The sequence below is a fragment of the Gobius niger genome, assembly GCF_951799975.1.
Source record: "Gobius niger genome assembly, chromosome: 5".
NCBI lineage: Eukaryota > Metazoa > Chordata > Actinopteri > Gobiiformes > Gobiidae > Gobius > Gobius niger.
The window spans coordinates 14,343,093-14,366,484 of NC_136856.1; the positions used below are offsets into that span (position 1 = coordinate 14,343,093).

General features: G+C 43.1%; 7 protein-coding genes across 18 annotated transcripts in view; all 7 read right to left on the reverse strand.

The window, feature by feature from the left end:
- LOC306963728 (protocadherin gamma-C5-like) overlaps positions 1-23,392 on the reverse strand; it is a 237,339-nt gene that overhangs the window by 139,583 nt on the left and 74,364 nt on the right. The window contains exon 1 of one of the 12 annotated variants that reach the window (XM_079557401.1): positions 14,099-16,607. The exons of 10 other annotated variants lie outside the window; for them this stretch is intronic. In XM_079557401.1, coding sequence (XP_079413527.1) covers positions 14,099-16,537 — 2,439 coding nt within the window. In that variant the 5' untranslated portion in view covers positions 16,538-16,607. Of the gene's footprint in view, positions 1-14,098; positions 16,608-23,392 lie in introns of those variants that run through there. One more of the 12 variants, XM_079557378.1, reaches the window with a different exon arrangement.
- The window catches only part of LOC306963747 (protocadherin beta-16-like), a 199,545-nt gene that overhangs the window by 97,533 nt on the left and 78,620 nt on the right, over positions 1-23,392 (reverse strand). The window lies entirely within an intron of this gene.
- On the reverse strand, positions 65-3,360 carry LOC306963474 (protocadherin beta-15-like; the record flags this gene model as incomplete). The annotated part of the gene is made up of 2 exons (XM_079557045.1): positions 919-3,360; positions 65-199 (listed from the first exon to the last, which is right to left on the reverse strand). The coding sequence occupies exons 1-2, from the start codon at positions 3,352-3,354 to the stop codon at positions 65-67; spliced, it is 2,571 nt and encodes an 856-aa protein (XP_079413171.1). The 5' UTR covers positions 3,355-3,360.
- Positions 4,043-10,127, reverse strand: LOC306963722 (protocadherin beta-15-like). Its single transcript, XM_079557363.1, has 2 exons — positions 7,457-10,127; positions 4,043-5,451 (listed from the first exon to the last, which is right to left on the reverse strand). Exons 1-2 carry the CDS (start codon positions 9,890-9,892, stop codon positions 4,081-4,083), a joined length of 3,807 nt encoding a protein of 1,268 aa, XP_079413489.1. The 5' UTR covers positions 9,893-10,127; the 3' UTR covers positions 4,043-4,080.
- On the reverse strand, positions 10,683-13,138 carry LOC306963475 (protocadherin gamma-A3-like; the record flags this gene model as incomplete). The annotated part of the gene is made up of 1 exon (XM_079557046.1): positions 10,683-13,138. Exon 1 carries the CDS (start codon positions 13,017-13,019, stop codon positions 10,683-10,685), a length of 2,337 nt encoding a protein of 778 aa, XP_079413172.1. The 5' UTR covers positions 13,020-13,138.
- On the reverse strand, positions 17,350-20,144 carry LOC306963476 (protocadherin gamma-A3-like; the record flags this gene model as incomplete). The annotated part of the gene is made up of 1 exon (XM_079557047.1): positions 17,350-20,144. Exon 1 carries the CDS (start codon positions 19,804-19,806, stop codon positions 17,350-17,352), a length of 2,457 nt encoding a protein of 818 aa, XP_079413173.1. The 5' UTR covers positions 19,807-20,144.
- LOC306963758 (protocadherin gamma-A10-like) lies at positions 20,396-23,070 on the reverse strand. The gene has a single exon (XM_079557452.1). The coding sequence runs from the start codon at positions 23,065-23,067 to the stop codon at positions 20,689-20,691; it is 2,379 nt and encodes a 792-aa protein (XP_079413578.1). The 5' UTR covers positions 23,068-23,070; the 3' UTR covers positions 20,396-20,688.

The window sequence follows — 23,392 nt, forward strand, 5'->3', positions numbered from 1 at the left end:
CCAAGTCTAAGGCGAGCTGCACTACTGAGTCCCAGCAGCCTCGAACGACAGATGAGTGGCACTTTTATTGGTTCTCCGTGTTGATAGGTGGAGACAGGTGATTGGAGAGACGTAGAGGCGCTGTACCAATCACATATCCCGAGAGGATGAACGAACCACCATCAGGGAAGGAAACCAATCCACCAATCCGAGACGAGGACTCCAACAGCAGCATTATCATATTAAATAAGGCACAACGAGGTAAGAACATATGGGGCGGAGAGAAGGCGTGAGCGGGCCCTTGCCAAACGCCGTAACACTAGAGTAACTATATTTTGAAGTACCAGTATATGTGTACAATTTCAGTGAATCATTAGGACACTCTTTTCACCACAAGTAAATATTTGACCCAAGTTTAGTGTTGAGGGATGAATCAAGGTGTAATGATTATTTCAATTACAACTTTAATTAATTTTCTTATACATTTAAGTAAATGAAAAACATTTGAATAATATAATGTTGGCGTGCATTCTTTGTAAATATCAAGGAAGTTTATAATATTGTTTTCTTATTTTGTTTGCTACTTTAAAAAACAAAGTGACTCAGTACTGAAATTACTCTGGTCTTATTTTCATTTAACTTTTTTCCTTTTACTCGAAAAATTGGTTGGGTTACCACTTTTTAATTCTACTTTGTAAAATGACAAGTCACCTGTGTGTGTTAGTTTGAAAGCACATGGACTAAGAAAACAAAAATGTGCGGATGTAAACATTTGCAGAGTTGAAACAAACGACAAACAATATTAATAAAGCACCGCACAGGAAAGCAACAAAGCTTTGCGTCATGACTGTTGGCGTCACTCAACCAAGATATTTGCACAATGCCAACTGCATGTGTTTGTGATGTAGCATTTAACAAAAATAAAAAATAAAGTCTCACCAGAGTAGAGGCTGTGGATCTCTGTTGCCCATTCTGCGCAGACTCTGTACCGACGTCATCAACACTGACCAAACTTTGACTCATCGGCTGCATGTATTTAATGTCACTCTTTCTGGAGTCTGTGGTCCTGCACGTGTCGTAATTGTACACGTGCGGGAGAGTCGCTGTGCCCAGAGTGTCTGAGTAACGTGGAGGATAATATGGGATCACTGGCAGATTGGAGTGATACAGGACGCGAGACTGTCTCCATCTGTAGATTTTCACTGATATAATGACCACTACACACGTGATGAACAGAAAGGAGACCACAGCCAGAGCCAGCACTAAGTAAAAAGTCAGGTTGTCGTTGTACTCCTTGTCGTGCGTAAAGTCCGTAAACTCAGACATGACTTCAGGAAAGCTGTCCGCCACCACCACGTTAACAATGACTGTAGCTGAACGAGAGGGCTGCCCGTTGTCCTCCACTATAACAGCCAGTCTCTGTTTGACTGCATCTTTATCAGTCACTTGGCGGATAGTTCTTATTTCTCCATTCTGTAAGCCCACTTCAAACAGCGCCCTGTCTGCGGCTTTCTGCAGTTTATAGGAGAGCCAGGCATTCTGTCCAGAGTCCACATCCACAGCCACCACTTTAGTGACCAGATAGCCCACATCTGCTGAACGAGGCACCATCTCAGCCACCAGAGAGCCCCCAGTCTGGACTGGGTACAGCACCTGAGGGCCGTTGTCGTTCTGGTCCTGAACCAGGATTTTCACAGTCACATTGCTACTGAGAGGAGGAGAGCCTCCGTCCTGCGCTTTGATGACGCACAGAAACTGTTTGGTTTGTTCATAATCAAAGGAGCGCGCGGCACTAATGACTCCATTTTCTGAATTAACGGAGATATAACCAGAAACTGGAGACCCGCCGATGTCACACTCCTCTAAAATATAAGACACACGCGCATTCTGGTTTTCATCCGGGTCTTTGGCAACGACAATGAGCACAGAAAAACCGGGGGAGTTATTCTCTGTTATTGTCGCGCTGTAGAGCGCACGTGTGAACACTGGAGGGTTATCATTCACATCAGAGATCTTTAAATTAAACGTTTTTGTGACTGAGAGTGGAGGCTTTCCTGAGTCTGAGGCGATTACTGTGATGTTAAAATCTGAAACACTTTCTCGATCTAATGGCGCATTGGTGACCAGCGCGTAATAGTTTCTCACATTAGATTTCACTTCAACGGGGGCACTTCCCTCCACTGCGCACCTCACCTGTCCGTTCTCCCCTGAATCCAAGTCTTTCACATTAATTATACCGATGGTGGTGCCCACGGGAGAGTCTTCTGACACAGGACTAGAGAACGACATCACGTTAATAACAGGCGCATTGTCATTGACGTCAATTATTTCTATTACAACTTCACACGTATCCGTCAGTCCTCCTTGGTCTTTGGCCTCAACTCTAAACTCTATTAGCTTATCTTTTTCAAAGTCAACTTCTTTTGCAACAAAAATAACTCCAGTAAAGGGACTTATTTCAAAGAAATCCCCAATTGGTGCCTTTGATTTAGAAAAGGAGTACGTTACTTGCCCATATGCGTCGCTATCCATATCGCTGGCAATGACTTTAACAACTTGAGTTTGTTTGGGAGAATTTTCAGGCAGCTTTGATTTGTATACCCTCTGATTAAACACAGGGGCATTGTCATTGGCATCTAGCACGACTATATTTATATTTACTGTACCAGATCTCTGTGGACTTCCTCCGTCAACAGCCACTAGTTTTAGATGAAGGCGCGGCTGTTTCTCTCTGTCTAACGCATTTTCCAGGATCAAAACACTATATTTACTCCCGTCAGGATTAATGTGCTGTTTCAAAATAAAATTATTATTGGGAGACAAATTATAGTTTTGCAAACCATTTTCTCCTGCATCAACATCACGCGCAGCTTCTAATTCAAAACGGGATCCAATAGTGACTGACTCAGTTATTTCAAAATCCAATTGTTTGCTTTGAAACGTGGGCGCATTGTCGTTTACATCCAGCACCTCTATAGTCACCGGGTGTAACTCCATCGGGTTTTCCAATAAAATCTCAAAGGTGAAGCTGCAGGGCGTCACGTCCCCACAGAGCTGCTCTCTGTCTATCCGCTCATTCACCACCAGAGTCCCTTTGTCTGTCTTCAGCTCCGCGTACTGGACATTTTCTCCAGTCACGATACGAGCTCGGCCTGAACGAAGCCGTTTTAGGTCCAAACCCAAGTCCTGTGCCACGTTACCGATAAGAGAGCCCTTCCTCATCTCCTCCGGGATTGAGTAGCGGATCTGGGCATCGCTTTGAAGAAAAAATGATATCAGAAGAAAACACAACGACATCGTTGATGCAGATGGCACGGAGATTCGCCATTTTGATATTCCCACGAAAAAACAACTCAATATCTTGTAAAATGCCATAATAAGCAAACGAACAGTAATACCCAACGTCGTAAAAAATCGTGCGTAATCAAAATCCTAAATCCAACGTTCGATAAGGCTATGTTTAGCTGTATTTGGAGATATGAATGCGGACTGAGACCCGCACTGGTCACACAACTCAATGATGGGAGGGAATAGCACAGATCCACAGAAAGCTCAAAACCACTCACAGGACAACAGCGTCGCTATGAGGCCAAAAGAAGACACTATACGACCTGCAAACTAATATCGTCTCCATTTCATTCTTTTTTGTATTGACTTTTTATTCTAAAACAACAACAACAACAACAAAAACAAAAACAAGGAAAGACAAGGAAAGGCGGTTGTTCTGTTGCTACATACCAGACCTATTCACGTAAACACATGTTTCTCAAAGCTTTCTTTCTTCTTTTTTTTTTTATCAATACATTTTATAACAAAACTTAACGTATGTTATTTTGACTTCGTATATTCGCCTTTTATTTTTTTTCAAAAGTGGCAAAATGTTGAAACAGAGGAAGCATCACATCAAATCAAATTAGCACCATGGACAGAAAAGTAATCACGGGACGAATTTCTGACATGAGATGAAAATGTAATGAATGTAAAATCAGGAGGGAAAAAAAAGCATCGAGTAAATCTACAAAGTTTTGGAAAATCACTCACTAAAATGAATTTGCACAACACGACTTTTAACTTGTGTGGATTTGGGAAACGTTTATTGAATTAAGTAGCAATGCTCACCAGTGTAGAGGCTGTGGATCTCTGTTGTCCATTCTGCGCAGACTCTGTACCGACGTCATCAACACTGACCAAACTTTGACTCATCGGCTGCATGTATTTAATGTCACTCTTTCTGGAGTCTGTGGTCCTGCACGTGTCGTAATTGTACACGTGTGGGAGAGTCGCTGTGCCCAGAGTGTCGGAGTAACGTGGAGGATAATATGGGATCACTGGCAGGTTGGAGTGATACAGGACGCGAGACTGTCTCCATCTGTAGATTTTCACTGATATAATGACCACTACACACGTGATGAACAGAAAGGAGACCACAGCCAGAGCCAGCACTAAGTAAAAAGTCAGGTTGTCGTTGTACTCCTTGTCGTGCGTAAAGTCCGTGAACTCAGACATGACTTCAGGAAAGCTGTCCGCCACCACCACGTTAACAATGACTGTAGCTGAACGAGAGGGCTGCCCGTTGTCCTCCACTATAACAGCCAGTCTCTGTTTGACTGCATCTTTATCAGTCACTTGGCGGATAGTTCTTATTTCTCCATTCTGTAAGCCCACTTCAAACAGCGCCCTGTCTGCGGCTTTCTGCAGTTTATAGGAGAGCCAGGCATTCTGTCCAGAGTCCACATCCACAGCCACCACTTTAGTGACCAGATAGCCCACATCTGCTGAACGAGGCACCATCTCAGCCACCAGAGAGCCCCCAGTCTGGACTGGGTACAGCACCTGAGGGCCGTTATCGTTCTGGTCCTGAACCAGGATCTTAACTGGGACCACTGAGCTCAGAGGAGGGGAGCCAGCGTCACGCGCAGTCACATTAAATCCAAACATTTTTATTTGTTCATAATCAAACGATTTTGCTGCAGAGATGACGCCACTTTCTGAATTTACAGAAACTAAAGTATTTAGAGACGCGCCATTTATTTGTTTTTCCTCCAGGAAATAAGAGATACGAGCGTTTTGGCCCCAGTCCGCATCACGAGCCCGTACAGTAAATACAGAAAATCCAGGTGAGTTATTCTCTGGGACTGTCCTACTATATTCTGATTCATCAAACTTTGGGGGGTTGTCATTGACGTCAGAAACTTTGACATGAATAGTTTTTCTGTTGGACAGTGGCGGAGAGCCTTTGTCAGTAACAGTTATAGTGATATTATATTCAGACATGCTCTCTCTGTCCAACAGGTCATCAGTTATTATTGAGTAATAACCAGACAATGAAGACTCGGTTTTAAAGGGTAAATCATTATTAATAGAGCATTCAACTAACCCGTTTCTCTCAGAGTCGTCATCTTGCACATTAATGACGGCTACAGTTGTGCCTGGAAGGGCATCTTCAGAGATCGTGCTGGAAAATGACATGAGCTGAATTATAGGTGAGTTATCATTCACGTCAGAGACTTGGATAAAAACTTTGCATGTGTCAGAATAACTGCCCTGGTCACTGGCCAAAACATTTAACTGATAGGACTTTGATTTTTCATAATCAAGTTTACCAGTTACTGTGATTTCCCCTGTTTTTATATTAACGCTAAAAAGATGATTCACCTCTTTCATCACGCGAGACAAAGAATATACAACTTCCCCATTGACGCCTTTATCTGCGTCAGTTGCGCTGACAGCGGTGACCACTGTTCCTACAGGAGAGTTTTCCTGGACCTCTGCTTTATAAACCTGTTTACTACAGACTGGTGCATTATCGTTTACGTCTAGTACTGTGATGTGAATACGTGCTGTTCCTGATCTCTGCGGTGCGCCTCCGTCTGACGCAACTAAAACCAGCGCGTGCTCCTCATCTTTCTCCCGATCTAACGGTGTTATTAAAACCATCTCCACACTCTGACTACCATCAGGCTGGCTCTGCATTTCTAGTTTAAAGTGATCTGATGGTTTCAGAGTATATTTCTGAATATCATTGAGGCCAACATCGAGGTCATGAGCTGTGTCTAACGCAAATCGAGTCTCTGTTGCAGCAGTTTCAACAATTTTCAAATGTATTTCCTCTTTGGGAAAAGCAGGCGTATTATCGTTCACATCTGTGACCTCCACAGTGACACGATACAGTTGAATTGGATTCTCAAGAATCACCTCAAAACTAAAGCTGCAGGGCGTTGTTTTTTCACACAGCTCCTCTCGGTCGATTCGCTCTTTAACAACAAGGATGCCTTTGTCTCGCTTTAAATCAACATATAGTCGGCTTCCTTTGGTTACAATGCGGGCGTTCCCTGAGACCAGTCTTTGCACATCCAATCCCAAATCTCTAGCAATATTTCCAACAAATGATCCCTCCGCCTGCTCTTCGGGAACGGAGTATCGAGCCTGTCCAGACACGGACTTCAGTGAACAGAGACAAAGAAGCACAGCAAGGCCGATACACGGACCTCTGAGAGCGAGACACCTCAAAGAAGCCATTAAAAACAAATCATCGGATACAAGAGTAAAATCCGTTTGAAGCAAGTTAAATCCAAATGTGTAGAAGCCAAAATGAATCTGCGTAGTTTGAAACGTCCGTCCTCTGTTACAGCAGAAAATGTCTGAGTAGAAATGGGGATGGAACATGACAAAGAAGCCTTTACAAAACAGCCCATAGTCAACAGCGGCGCTCTGAGTCCACACACGGTATTGCTGTGCTTACAGTGATGACAAATACAATAGGTGAGTATACAATATTTATAGAAGTTAGAGAAATGTCTTTGCAAAACAATTTACTCCAGAAAAAGCAAAAAAAAAATGGTTATACAAAATGTAGGCACGAGCAATAAAGGAATAGATCAAAATAGGCTTCAATAATCTATAATAGCTCGAGTGTAAAAGTCTGATAAATGGTTCAGGTTCGACCACCTCAAATTCTCATAATCATGTCAACTCAGGGTGTAAAATAATAGGGCAATACTATTTAATATTAGAGAAGTCAAGACGTGTGTAATTGTATATTATTATTATTATGATTATTATTATGATTATTAATAAGATTAATGATAACAACAACAACAACAACAACAACAACAACAACAACAACAACAACAACAACAATAACAATAACTATAATCATCATCATCATCATCATCATCGTCATCGATCATGAAGAAAGCAAGAAAAAAAGAAAAGAAATCAGCACCATGGACAGAGCACCGCAGGGACCAAACTGTCCTGAGAAAAAATATACTATTACACATGTGAATTGTGTGGAAGCGCGCTTAACAACCTATCACGTTAACTGATGTTTCTGTTTAGACCACATGAACAATGACATCCTGCTGTTGAAATAAAGCTGTTAAATGATTCTTTGACCGGAATCCATCCTAAAACGAACCAATAGTCAATACAAAACATGGATATTTCCAAAACAGAATTAAAAATACAGTCTCACCAGTGTAGAAGCGGTGGATCTCTGCTGTCCATTCTGCGCAGACTCTGTACCGACGTCATCAACACTGACCAAACTTTGACTCATCGGCTGCATGTATTTAATGTCACTCTTTCTGGAGTCTGTGGTCCTGCACGTGTCGTAATTGTACACGTGTGGGAGAGTCGCTGTGCCCAGAGTGTCCGAGTAACGTGGAGGATAATATGGGATCACTGGCAGATTGGAGTGATACAGGACGCGAGACTGTCTCCATCTGTAGATTTTCACTGATATAATGACCACTACACACGTGATGAACAGAAAGGAGACCACAGCCAGAGCCAGCACTAAGTAAAAAGTCAGGTTGTCGTTGTACTCCTTGTCGTGCGTAAAGTCCGTGAACTCAGACATGACTTCAGGAAAGCTGTCCGCCACCACCACGTTAACAATGACTGTAGCTGAACGAGAGGGCTGCCCGTTGTCCTCCACTATAACAGCCAGTCTCTGTTTGACTGCATCTTTATCAGTCACTTGGCGGATAGTTCTTATTTCTCCATTCTGTAAGCCCACTTCAAACAGCGCCCTGTCTGCGGCTTTCTGCAGTTTATAGGAGAGCCAGGCATTCTGTCCAGAGTCCACATCCACAGCCACCACTTTAGTGACCAGATAGCCCACATCTGCTGAACGAGGCACCATCTCAGCCACCAGAGAGCCCCCAGTCTGGACTGGGTACAGCACCTGAGGGCCGTTGTCGTTCTGGTCCTGAACCAGGATTTTCACAGTCACATTGCTACTGAGAGGAGGAGAGCCTCCGTCCTGCGCTTTGATGACGCACAAAAACTGTTTGGTTTGTTCATAATCAAAGGAGCGCGCGGCACTAATGACTCCATTTTCTGAATTAACAGAGATATAACCGGAAACTGGAGACCCACCGATGTCACACTCCTCTAAAATATAAGACACGCGCGCGTTCTGGTTTTCATCCGGGTCTTTTGCAACGACACTGAGCACAGAAAAACCGGGGGAGTTATTCTCTGTTATTGTCGCGCTGTAGAGCGCACGTGTGAACACTGGAGGGTTATCATTCACATCAGAGATCTTTAAATTAAATGTTTTTGTGACTGAGAGTGGAGGCTTTCCTGAGTCTGAGGCGATTACTGTGATGTTGAAATCTGAAACACTTTCTCGATCTAATGGCGCATTGGTGACCAGCGCGTAATAGTTTCTCACATTAGATTTAACTTCAACGGGGGCACTTCCCTCCACTGCGCACCTCACTTGTCCGTTCTCCCCTGAGTCCAAGTCTTTCACATTAATTATACCGATGGTGGTGCCCACGGGAGATTCTTCTGACACAGGACTAGAGAACGACATCACGTTAATAACAGGTGCATTGTCGTTTACGTCAATTATTTCTATTTCTACATCACAAGTATCTGTGAGTTCACCTTGATCTTTAGCCTCCACACGGAACTCAAATTTCTTATATTTTTCAAAATCCAATTCTTTTTCTACACAAATTTTCCCGGAAATGTGATTTATTTCAAAGAAATCACCTATTGGGGCCTTAGTTTTGGAGAAAGAGTACGTTACTTGACCGTTTGACTCACTGTCAATATCACTTGCATTTACAGTAAGTACAAGTGTTCCTTTAGGAGAGTTTTCAGTCACAGTGGCTTTATAAATACTCTGATTAAACACAGGGGCATTGTCATTGGCATCTAACACGACTATATTTATATTTACTGTACCAGATCTCTCTGGACTTCCTCCGTCAACAGCCACTAGTTTTAGATGAAGGCGCGGTTCTTTCTCTCTGTCTAATGCATTCTGTAGAACCATTACACTGTATTTACTCCCATCGGGATTAACATGTTGTTTTAAATCAAAGTTATCATTAGGAGATAAATTATAGTTTTGCAAACCATTTTCACCAACATCAGCATCCCGGGCAGCTTCTAACCCAAATCGTGATCCAATCGTGGCTGATTCACTAATTTTCAAATCCAATTGTTTGCTCTGAAAAGTGGGCGCATTGTCGTTTACATCCAGCACCTCTATAGTCACCGGGTGTAATTCCATCGGGTTTTCCAATAAAATCTCAAAGGTGAAGCTGCAGGGCGTCACATCTCCACAGAGCTGCTCTCTGTCTATCCGCTCATTCACCACCAGAGTCCCTTTGTCTGTCTTCAGCTCCGCGTACTGGACATTTTCTCCAGTCACGATTCGAGCTCGGCCTGAACGAAGCCTTTTTAGGTCCAAACCCAAGTCCTGTGCCACGTTTCCAATAAGAGAGCCCTTCCTCATCTCCTCCGGGATTGAGTAGCGAATCTGCGCATCGCTTTGAATGAAAAATAACATCAGAAAAACACACGACGACAGCGTTGGTGCAGCTGGCACGAAGACTCGCCATTTTGATTTTCCAAAGAAAACATATCTACTTATGTTTTCAAAGGCCATAATTAAGTCATCAACAAGATCAACAAGCTCTTACAATCGATCCACCTCCAGGGTAAAAATCCGTAGATATCCGTATGTATCCCTTCATCCAGCTGTATTTGCTGAGATGAAGTCGGACTGAGCACTGCTTAAAAGGCAGTGATGGGAGGGAATTGCACCCACAGAGAACTCACAAGAACTCACAGGACAACAGCGTCGCTAAGAGGTGAAATGCAGAAACACAAAACACAAGTACATGAATCTTCCCCATGACGCGCATAAAGCGCCGGGTAGAAGAGACGGTATCATTTAAATTTTCTATATTTAGAAAGTAAAATTCATATGAACACAATATAAGATTACCAACTCTTAACTCTGTTCAACTGAAGAAGAAGTAGAAAGGGAAAAAAAGAGATAGCGTCAACTACACCATCACTATTCAAACAGGAGCTATATTTATGATATTGTTTTGAAGAAAATGGACACAGAAATGAAATGTATTTGTTAAAGTATCAGTTTTACTACATAATATATTTTACTGTCAGAATAAATAAAAAATAAATAAATAAAATAAAAACCTTTTTAAGGCACGACAGAATTTATTTGAACTCAAATAAGTGAATCCAAGAGCACCACGGACGGAATGCGCGGAAAGGTTATCACGGTACGAATTTCTGACATAATATAACAATATAGTGAATTGAGGAAAAAAACAAAAACAAAAAAAAAACAGAAACAGAAACAAAGCACAGAGTAAATCACCAAAGTTTTCGATAATCACTAACTAAAATGATTTTGCACAACACAACCGTTAACATAGATATGGATTTGGGAAGCGTGTATTGAATAAAGTAGCAATGCTCACCAGTGTAGAAGCTGTGGATCTCTGCTTTCCATTCTGCGCAGACTCTGTACCGACGTCATCAACACTGACCAAACTTTGACTCATCGGCTGCATGTATTTAATGTCACTCTTTCTGGAGTCTGTGGTCCTGCACGTGTCGTAATTGTACACGTGCGGGAGAGTCGCTGTGCCCAGAGTGTCTGAGTAACGTGGAGGATAATATGGAATCACTGGCAGATTGGAGTGATACAGGACGCGAGACTGTCTCCATCTGTAGATTTTCACTGATATAATGACCACTACACACGTGATGAACAGAAAGGAGACCACAGCCAGAGCCAGCACTAAGTAAAAAGTCAGGTTGTCGTTGTACTCCTTGTCGTGCGTAAAGTCCGTGAACTCAGACATGACTTCAGGAAAGCTGTCCGCCACCACCACGTTAACAATGACTGTAGCTGAACGAGAGGGCTGCCCGTTGTCCTCCACTATAACAGCCAGTCTCTGTTTGACTGCATCTTTATCAGTCACTTGGCGGATAGTTCTGATTTCTCCATTCTGTAAGCCCACTTCAAACAGCGCCCTGTCTGCGGCTTTCTGCAGTTTATAGGAGAGCCAGGCATTCTGTCCAGAGTCCACATCCACAGCCACCACTTTAGTGACGAGATAGCCCACATCTGCTGAACGAGGCACCATCTCAGCCACCAGAGAGCCCCCAGTCTGGACTGGGTACAGCACCTGAGGGCCGTTGTCGTTCTGGTCCTGAACCAGGATCTTCACAGTCACATTGCTACTGAGAGGAGGAGAGCCTCCGTCCTGCGCTTTGATGACGCACAAAAACTGTTTGGTTTGTTCATAATCAAAGGAGCGCGCGGCACTAATGACTCCATTTTCTGAATTAACAGAGATATAACCGGAAACTGGAGATCCGCCGATGTCACACTCCTCTAAAATATAAGACACACGCGCGTTCTGGTTTTCATCCGGGTCTTTGGCAACGACACTGAGCACAGAAAAACCGGGGGAGTTATTCTCTGTTATTGTCGTGCTGTAGAGCGCACGCGTGAACACTGGAGGGTTATCATTCACATCAGAGATCTTTAAATTAAATGTTTTTGTGACTGAGAGTGGAGGCTTTCCTGAGTCTGAGGCGATCACTGTGATGTTGAAATCTGAAACACTTTCTCGATCTAATGGCGCATTGGTGACCAGCGCGTAATAGTTTCTCACATTAGATTTCACTTCAACGGGGGCACTTCCCTCCACTCTGCACCTCACCTGTCCGTTCTCCCCTGAATCCAAGTCTTTCACATTAATTATACCGATGGTGGTGCCCACGGGAGAGTCTTCTGACACAGGACTAGAGAACGACATCACGTTAATAATAGGTGCATTGTCGTTTACGTCAATTATTTCTATTTCTACTTCACACTTATCTGTGAGTCCCCCTTGATCTTTGGACTCTACACGGAACTCAAATTTCTTATCTTTTTCAAAATCCAAGTCCTTTGCCACAAAAATTGTTCCAGAAATATGATTTATTTCAAAGTAACCACCTATTGGTGCTTTAGATTTCGAAAAGGAGTAAGTTACTTCACCGTATGCACCACTGTCTTTATCAGTGGCATTGACAGTAAGAATACGAGTGCCTTTGGGTGAATTTTCAGTCACAGTGGCTTTATAAATACTCTGATTAAACACAGGGGCATTGTCATTGACATCTAACACGACTATATTTATATTTACTGTACCAGATCTCTGTGGACTTCCTCCGTCAACAGCCACTAGTTTTAGATTAAGGCGCGGCTCTTTCTCTCTGTCTAACGCATTCTGTAGAACCATTACACTGTATTTACTCCCGTCGGGATTGACATGTTGTGTTAAAGCAAAGTTATCATTTGGAGACAAATTATAATTTTGCAAACCATTTTCTCCAACATCAGCATCCCGGGCAGCTTCTAGATCATATCGCGATCCTAGTGTGGCTGACTCACTGATTTCCAAATCAAATTGTTTGCTTTGAAAAGTGGGCGCATTGTCGTTTACATCCAGCACCTCTATAGTCACCGGGTGTAACTCCATCGGGTTTTCCAATAAAATCTCAAAGGTGAAGCTGCAGGGCGTCACGTCTCCACAGAGCTGCTCTCTGTCTATCCGCTCATTCACCACCAGAGTCCCTTTGTCTGTCTTCAGCTCCGCGTACTGGACATTTTCTCCAGTCACGATACGAGCTCGGCCTGAACGAAGCCTTTTTAGGTCCAAACCCAAGTCCTGTGCCACGTTCCCGATAAGAGAGCCCTTCCTCATCTCCTCCGGGATTGAGTAGCGGATCTGGGCATCGCTTTGAACAAAACATAACACCAGAAAAACACACGACGACAGCGTTGGTGGAGATGGAACGAAGACTCGCCATTTTGATTTTCCAGTGAAATAACCATTGAATTGCTTGTCCAACGCCATAATACAACACAACGTAATATTCAAACTCGAAAATACTAGTGAGTGATCAAAAAAAGATTCCAATACAAGACATATTATTCCATCCGTGTTTGTTTGTGAATGCGGACTGAGGACCGCTCTCGTCTTTGATACAAAACGCAGTGAAGGGAGGGAATAGCACACATTCACAGAAAGTTCAACACTAATCAAAGGACAACAGCGTCGCTATGAGGCCAACATTGGAAACTAAACGTCTGCACTGCAAGTCACTACTATACCTGCTGTTTGCGGAATATTGCGCGAGATACACCTAATCGCACAATCTGAAGCAACGGTGCACAAAGAGGTGATTCAGTCTTTGCTATGCCCGATCCCATCATATTTCGGAAGCTAATGTACAAAATAATGTACACAAATGCAACGAAACTTAGAGCATCTGGAAAAGCGCTATATAAGACAAAAGCTTGATTGTTGTTGTTATTTCAAGAAACAAAGAAAGATACTAAATTATAGCAAATGCTTGTAAAAGTAAACAATATCAAATGCCAGACCTGGGTGCTTAACATATGACCTAAAACTTTGAGCCATAAGAACAATTTAGAACAAACCTTCTATTTTTCTGTCACAACTGTGATTGAAATTACTCCCCTTTTCTCTTGAGTGTAGACCGACAGCAGAAAGGCAGTATCAAATAAGAACCATGGACAGCGCTTCAGCATGAAGGAAAGCTGGTTATAACATTCTGGTTTGTAAGTATATATAAACAAAACCAAAAGGCTAAATAAACTATTAAAATGAAACAAGTTTGGATAACCCACAACAAAGCACAGCAGAGCAGTTCAATACATTGTTGTATCATTGCTGTTGGGTTCACTCATACAATATTCCTGTATAGTGCTGATATGAGTTGTGATGTAACATGAATACAATAAAAGATGCATTCTCACCAGTGTAGAGGCTGTGGATCTCTGCTGTCCATTCTGCGCAGACTCTGTACCGACGTCATCAACACTGACCAAACTTTGACTCATCGGCTGCATGTATTTAATGTCACTCTTTCTGGAGTCTGTGGTCCTGCACGTGTCGTAATTGTACACGTGTGGGAGAGTCGCTGTGCCCAGAGTGTCTGAATAACGTGGAGGGTAATATGGGATCACTGGCAGATTGGAGTGATACAAGACGCGAGACTGTCTCCATCTGTAGATTTTCACTGATATAATGACCACTACACACGTGATGAACAGAAAGGAGACCACAGCCAGAGCCAGCACTAAGTAAAACGTCAGGTTGTCGTTGTACTCCTTATCGTGCGTAAAGTCCGTGAACTCAGACATGACTTCAGGAAAGCTGTCCGCCACCACCACGTTAACAATGACTGTAGCTGAACGAGAGGGCTTCCCGTTGTCCTCCACTATAACAGCCAGTCTCTGTTTGACTGCATCTTTATCAGTCACTTGGCGGATAGTTCTTATTTCTCCATTCTGTGAGCCCACTTCAAACAGCGCCCTGTCTGCGGCTTTCTGCAGTTTATAGGAGAGCCAGGCATTCTGTCCAGAGTCCACATCCACAGCCACCACTTTAGTGACCAGATAGCCCACATCTGCTGAACGAGGCACCATCTCAGCCACCAGAGAGCCCCCAGTCTGGACTGGGTACAGCACCTGAGGGCCGTTATCGTTCTGGTCCTGAACCAGGATTTTCACAGTCACATTGCTACTGAGAGGAGGAGAGCCTCCGTCCTGCGCTTTGATGACGCACAAAAACTGTTTGGTTTGTTCATAATCAAAGGAGCGCGCGGAATTAATGACTCCATTTTCTGAATTAACAGAGATATAACCAGAAACTGGAGACCCGCCGATGTCACACTCCTCTAAAATATAAGACACACGCGCATTCTGGTTTTCATCCGGGTCTTTTGCAACGACACTGAGCACAGAAAAACCGGGGGAGTTATTCTCTGTTATTGTCGCGCTGTAGAGCGCACGTGTGAACACTGGAGGGTTATCATTCACATCAGAGATCTTTAAATTAAACGTTTTTGTGACTGAGAGTGGAGGCTTTCCTGAGTCTGAGGCGATCAATGTGATGTTAAAATCTGAAACACTTTCTCGATCTAATGGCGCCTTGGTGACCAGCGCGTAATAGTTTCTCACATTAGATTTAACTTCAACGGGGGCATTTCCCTCCACTGCGCACCTCACCTGTCCGTTCTCCCCCGAATCCAAGTCTTTCACATTAATTATACCGATGGTGGTGCCCACGGGAGAGTCTTCTGACACAGGACTAGAGAACGACATCACGTTAATAACAGGCGTGTTGTCGTTTACGTCAATAATATCTATTTCTATTTTACAAGTATCTGTCAGGCCACCTTGGTCTTTGGCTTCCACTCGAAATTCCAGCTTTTTATCTTTTTCAAAATCTACTTGTTTGGTCAAAAAAACACCTCCTGTGACTTCATCAATTTCAAAGAAATCTGATATTGAAGCTTTTGATTTTGAAAAAGAGTATGTTACTTTTCCATTTGTTCCGGTGTCTTTATCAGTGGCATTTATTGTAAGAATATGTGTGCCTTTGGGTGAGTTTTCGGTCACAGTTGCTTTATAAACACTCTGATTAAACACAGGGGCATTGTCATTGGCATCTAACACAACTATATGTATATTTACTGTACCCGATCTCTGTGGACTTCCTCCGTCAACAGCCACTAGTTTCAGATTAAGGCGCGGCTCTTTTTCTCTGTCTAACGCATTCTGAAGCACCATCTGAATGTATTTACTGCCGTCAGCATTATTGTGTTCCTTCAAAACAAAATGGTCATTTTCATTTAAAATATATTCCTGTAAACCATTTTCTCCAACATCAGAATCGCCTGCCGCCTCCAAGTCAAAACGTGATCCAATCGTCGTTGATTCGCTAATTTCAAAATCCATGTTTTTTCTCTCAAAAGTGGGCGCATTGTCGTTTATATCCAGCACCTCTATAGTCACAGGGTGTAACTCCATCGGGTTTTCCAATAAAATCTCAAAGGTGAAGCTGCAGGGCGTCACGTCCCCACAGAGCTGCTCTCTGTCTATCCGCTCATTCACCACCAGAGTCCCTTTGTCTGTCTTCAGATCCGCGTATTGGACATTTTCTCCAGTCACGATACGAGCTCGGCCTGAACGAAGCCTTTTTAGGTCCAAACCCAAGTCCTGTGCCACGTTCCCGATAAGAGAGCCCTTCCTCATCTCCTCCGGGATTGAGTAGCGGATCTGGGCATCGCTTTGAATAAAAAATAACATCAGAAAAATACACAACGACATCGTTGGTGCAGCTGGAACGACGACTCGCCATTTTGATGTTTCAAAGCAATAACCTCTTGATTGCTTTTTCAACGGCATCATTAAACCAACACCAATATCCAAAATATATCTTTTAAATAGAGCGTGATCAAAAGTATGAATCCAATTGTCGATAAATGGCTTCTTTCAGCTGCATTTGTTGAGATAAGGGCGGACTGAACCGCTCTGTTCCTCTACACAAAACACAGCAATGGGAGGGAGTAACAAAGATCCACTGAAAGCCCCAAACCACTCACAGGACAACAGCGTCGCTATGAGGCCAAAAGCGCAAACTATACGACTGCAAAATGAGTTTCAATTTTATTCAGATTTTTGTGAAAATGTTGCTTTAAGGGAGGAAAAAAAAGATATGCCAGCCTGATGATATAAAATGTAACAACGTATGAAATGACAATCTGGGAAGTCAACACAGGAAAGGAGCACAAAGTTGAGAATTAATCTATTTCAAGAAACCAAGAAAAAACACTCCATTACAGCAACGGCTTCAAAAACAATATCAAATACCAGCAGACCCATGTGCTTAAAGACACGTGTCTCACACATTTTAGGAATAACAAAACAGCATTTTTTTCCATTCCATAATTACTTTAATTCAAAATATAAGCAATCGTTCATGAATGGACACCGACTGCAGAAAGTCACTATTCAATCAGCACCATGGACAGAGCTTAGCGCGTGAATGGAAAAGTCACCAACGTTTTGACAGATTAATGCATACATGTCCCATAAAGAAAGTATATTTTAAACATGAATTAAAAAAAATAGCTTTAGCAAACTTGTGGAAAAACCTCTAATGATAAAACTTCATATTGATATCCATGTTGCCAATATGTGTTCATGTTGTGTTGAAACAATTAAAAATACAGTCTCACCAGTGTAGAAGCTGTGGATCTCTGCTGTCCATTCTGCGCACACTCTGTACCGACGTCATCAACACTGACCAAACTTTGACTCATCGGCTGCATGTATTTAATGTCACTCTTTCTGGAGTCTGTGGTCCTGCACGTGTCGTAATTGTACACGTGTGGGAGAGTCGCTGTGCCCAGAGTGTCCGAGTAACGTGGAGGATAATATGGGATCACTGGCAGATTGGAGTGATACAGGACGCGAGACTGTCTCCATCTGTAGATTTTCACTGATATAATGACCACTACACACGTGATGAACAGAAAGGAGACCACAGCCAGAGCCAGCACTAAGTAAAAAGTCAGGTTGTCGTTGTATTCCTTGTCGTGCGTAAAGTCCGTGAACTCAGACATGACTTCAGGAAAGCTGTCCGCCACCACCACGTTAACAATGACTGTAGCTGAACGAGAGGGCTGCCCGTTGTCCTCCACTATAACAGCCAGTCTCTGTTTGACTGCATCTTTATCAGTCACTTGGCGGATAGTTCTTATTTCTCCATTCTGTAAGCCCACTTCAAACAGCGCCCTGTCTGCGGCTTTCTGCAGTTTATAGGAGAGCCAGGCATTCTGTCCAGAGTCCACATCCACAGCCACCACTTTAGTGACCAGATAGCCCACATCTGCTGAACGAGGCACCATCTCAGCCACCAGAGAGCCCCCAGTCTGGACTGGGTACAGCACCTGAGGGCCGTTGTCGTTCTGGTCCTGAACCAGGATTTTCACAGTCACATTGCTACTGAGAGGAGGAGGAGAGCCTCCGTCCTGCGCTTTGATGACGCACAAAAACTGTTTGGTTTGTTCATAATCAAAGGAGCGCGCGGCACTAATGACTCCATTTTCTGAATTAACAGAGATATAACCGGAAACTGGAGATCCGCCGATGTCACACTCCTCTAAAATATAAGACACACGCGCGTTCTGGTTTTCATCCGGGTCTTTGGCAACGACACTGAGCACAGAAAAACCGGGGGAGTTATTCTCTGTTATTGTGGCGCTGTAGAGCGCACGTGTGAACACTGGAGGGTTATCATTCACATCAGAGATCTTTAAATGAAACGTTTTTGTGACTGAGAGTGGAGGCTTTCCTGAATCTGAGGCGATCACTGTGATGTTAAAATCTGAAACACTTTCTCGATCTAATGGCGCATTGGTGACCAGCGCGTAATAGTTTCTCACATTAGATTTAACTTCAACGGGGGCACTTCCCTCCACTCTGCACCTCACCTGTCCGTTCTCCCCTGAATCCAAGTCTTTCACATTAATTATACCGATGGTGGTGCCCACGGGAGAGTCTTCTGACACAGGACTGGAGAACGACATCACGTTAATAACAGGTGCATTGTCGTTTACGTCAATAATTTCAATTTCTACATCACACTTATCTGTGAGTCCTCCTTGATCTTTGGACTCAACAATAAACTCAAATTTCTTATCTTTTTCAAAATCCAAGTCCTTTGCTACTAAAATTGTTCCAGAAATATGATTTATTTCAAAGTAACCACCTATTGGTGCTTTAGATTTCGAAAAGGAGTAAGTTACTTCACCGTATGCACCACTGTCTTTATCAGTGGCATTGACTGTAAGAATACGAGTGCCTTTGGGTGAATTTTCAGTCACAGTGGCTTTATAAATACTCTGATTAAACACAGGGGCATTGTCATTGGCATCTAACACGACTATATTTATATTTACTGTACCAGATCTCTGTGGACCTCCTCCGTCAACAGCCACTAGTTTCAGATTAAGGCGCGGCTCTTTCTCTCTGTCTAATGCATTCTGTAGAACCATTACACTGTATTTACTCCCGTCGGGATAAACATGTTGTGTTAAGGCAAAGTTATCATTAGGAGACAAATTATAGTTTTGCAAACCATTTTCACCAACATCTGCATCCCGGGCAGCTTCTAGATCATATCGTGATCCAATTGTAGCTGATTCACTTATTTCCAAGTCAAATTGTTTGCTTTGAAAAGTGGGCGCATTGTCGTTTACATCCAGCACCTCTATAGTCACCGGGTGTAACTCCATCGGGTTTTCCAATAAAATCTCAAAGGTGAAGCTGCAGGGCGTCACGTCTCCACAGAGCTGCTCTCTGTCTATCCGCTCATTCACCACCAGAGTCCCTTTGTCTGTCTTCAGCTCCGCGTACTGGACATTTTCTCCAGTCACGATACGAGCTCGGCCTGAACGAAGCCTTTTTAGGTCCAAACCCAAGTCCTGTGCCACGTTACCGATAAGAGAGCCCTTCCTCATCTCCTCCGGGATTGAGTAGCGGATCTGGGCATCGCTTTGAAGAAAAAATGATATCAGAAGAAAACACAACGACATCGTTGGTGCAGATGGCACGGAGATTCGCCATGTTGATATTCCCACGAAAAAACAACTCAATATCTTGTAAAATGCCATAATAAGCAAACGAAGAGTAATACCCAAAGTCGTATAAAATCGTGCGTAATCAAAATCCTAAATCAAATGTTCGATAAGGCTATATGCAGCTGTATTTGGAGATATGAATGCGGACTGAGAGCCGCACTGGTCTTCGACACAAAACTCAATGATGGGAGGGAATAGCACAGATCCACAGAAAGCTCAAAACCACTCACAGGACAACAGCGTCGCTATGAGGCCAAAAGAAGAAACAATACGACTGTGAAATATGTCACCATTGTATTCTGCTTTTGGGGGAAAATAGCTTTCAGGTAAATAGGGAGTAAAATAAAAGTAAATATTTCCCAAAATATTAACGTAAAAATAAAGCATCACAAAGCATTCTGGCAAGTTTATTCAGCAAAAGTGCAGAAAGTGGATTTTATTTAAATTCTATTTCAAGAAACCAAGGAAAGACGCAATTATAGCAGTGGTCTTGTCGTCCTACTCCATACCAAACCCACCAACTTATGTTTATGAAAAGGTTTTTGAAAATCAATACATTTTAAACCAAAATATAACATCTATTTATATGAAACTATTATGACTTCAAATATTAGCCTTCATTCAAAAGTGGAATAAATGCTGAAACAGAGGAAATTTCAAATAAAATCAGCACCATGGACAGGGCTTTAGATTCAGACAGAAACGATTGACTTTTGACACGCTGGCGTAATATTAGATAGATAGTGAAAAATGTTGATAAAAAACAAAGATGTAAAAAATAACATTAATAATTGAAGTGGAACATAACATATTCAAGAGCAACAACAAGTGTGTTAAAACTCTAATGAAGTACAAAAGAGCAAATCATAATTTCAGTTATGTTCACAGAAACAATATTACAACAATGTCATATTTCTATTTAGAATGCAGACTCACCAGTGTAGAGGCTGTGGATCTCTGTTGTCCATTCTGCGCAGACTCTGTACCGACGTCATCAACACTGACCAAACTTTGACTCATCGGCTGCATGTATTTAATGTCACTCTTTCTGGAGTCTGTGGTCCTGCACGTGTCGTAATTGTACACGTGTGGGAGAGTCGCTGTGCCCAGAGTATCTGAGTAACGTGGAGGATAATATGGGATCACTGGCAGGTTGGAGTGATACAGGACGCGAGACTGTCTCCATCTGTAGATTTTCACTGATATAATGACCACTACACACGTGATGAACAGAAAGGAGACCACAGCCAGAGCCAGCACTAAGTAAAAAGTCAGGTTGTCGTTGTACTCCTTGTCGTGCGTAAAGTCCGTGAACTCAGACATGACTTCAGGAAAGCTGTCCGCCACCACCACGTTAACAATGACTGTAGCTGAACGAGAGGGCTGCCCGTTGTCCTCCACTATTACAGCCAGTCTCTGTTTGACTGCATCTTTATCAGTCACTTGGCGGATAGTTCTTATTTCTCCATTCTGTAAGCCCACTTCAAACAGCGCCCTGTCTGCGGCTTTCTGCAGTTTATAGGAGAGCCAGGCATTCTGTCCAGAGTCCACATCCACAGCCACCACTTTAGTGACCAGATAGCCCACATCTGCTGAACGAGGCACCATCTCAGCCACCAGAGAGCCCCCAGTCAGGACTGGGTACAGCACCTGAGGGCCGTTGTCGTTCTGGTCCTGAACCAGGATTTTCACAGTCACATTGCTACTGAGAGGAGGAGAGCCTCCGTCCTGCGCTTTGATGACGCACAGAAACTGTTTGGTTTGTTCATAATCAAAGGAGCGCGCGGCACTAATGACTCCATTTTCTGAATTAACAGAGATATAACCGGAAACTGGAGACCCGCCGATGTCACACTCCTCTAAAATATAAGACACACGCGCGTTCTGGTTTTCATCCGAGTCTTTAGCAACGACACTGAGCACAGAAAAACCGGGGGAGTTATTCTCTGTTATTGTCGCGCTGTAGAGCGCACGTGTGAACACCGGAGGGTTATCATTCACATCAGAGATCTTTAAATTAAATGTTTTTGTGACTGAGAGTGGAGGCTTTCCTGAGTCAGAGGCGATTACTGTGATGTTGAAATCTGAAACACTTTCTCGATCTAATGGCGCATTGGTGACCAGCGCGTAATAGTTTCTCACATTAGATTTAACTTCAACGGGGGCACTTCCCTCCACTGCGCACCTCACCTGTCCATTCTCCCCTGAGTCCAAGTCTTTCACATTAATTATACCGATGGTGGTGCCCACGGGAGAGTCTTCTGACACAGGACTAGAGAACGACATCACGTTAATAACAGGTGCATTGTCGTTTACGTCAATTATTTCTATTTCTACTTCAGACGTATCCACAAGTCCTCCTTGATCTTTTGCCTCAACCCTAAACTCCACTCTTTTGTAAGCTTCAAAGTCAATGTTTTTGGAAACATAAATTCTCCCGTTGTCTCGATTGATTTCAAAGAAATCAACCGTTGATGCTTTTGATTTAGAAAACGAAAAGGACACTTGACCATAAGACCCACTGTCTATATCACTGGCATTTACGGTCAGAATGTGAGTTCCTTTGGGTGAGTTTTCAGTCACAGTGGCTTTATAAAGGCTTTGATTAAACACAGGGGCATTGTCATTGGCATCTAACACGACTATGTTTATATTTACTGTACCAGATCTCTGTGGACTTCCTCCGTCAACAGCCACTAGTTTTAGATTTAGGCGCGGCTCTTTCTCTCTGTCTAACGCATTTTGAAGCACCATCTGAATATATTTACTGTCGTCTTTTTTTACTTGATGTTTCAATACGAAATTGTCATTTGGTGTCAAAATATAACTTTGCAAACCGTTCGTCCCTTTATCAAAATCACGTGCAGGTTCTAAGTCAAATCGTGATCCAATCGAGGCTGATTCACTTATTTCAAAATCTAGTTGTTTGCTTTGAAATATGGGCGCATTGTCGTTTACATCCAGCACCTCTATAGTCACCGGGTGTAACTCCATCGGGTTTTCCAATAAAATCTCAAAGGTGAAGCTGCAGGGCGTCACGTCTCCACAGAGCTGCTCTCTGTCTATCCGCTCATTCACCACCAGAGTCCCTTTGTCTGTCTTCAGCTCCGCGTATTGGACATTTTCTCCAGTCACGATACGAGCTCGGCCTGAACGAAGCCTATTTAGGTCCAAACCCAAGTCCTGTGCCACGTTTCCGATAAGAGAGCCCTTCCTCATCTCCTCCGGGATTGAGTAGCGGATCTGGGCATCGCTTGGAATAAAAAATAACATCAGAAAAATACACGACAACATCGTTGGTGCCTCTGCAACAAAGATTCGCCATTTTGATTTTTCAAAGCAATAACCTCTCGATTGCTTTTTCAACGCCATCATTAAACCAACAACAATATCCAAAAATATATAATTAAAATAGAGCGTGATCAAAAGTATAAATCCAATGTTCGATAAATGGGTTCTTTCAGCTGCATTTGTTGAGATAAGGGCGGACTGAACCGCTCTGGTCTTCGACACAAAACGCAGCAATGGGAGGGAGTAACAAAGCTCCACTGAAAGCTCCAAACCACTCACAGGACAACAGCGTCGCTATGAGGCCAAAAGCGCAAACTATACGACTGCA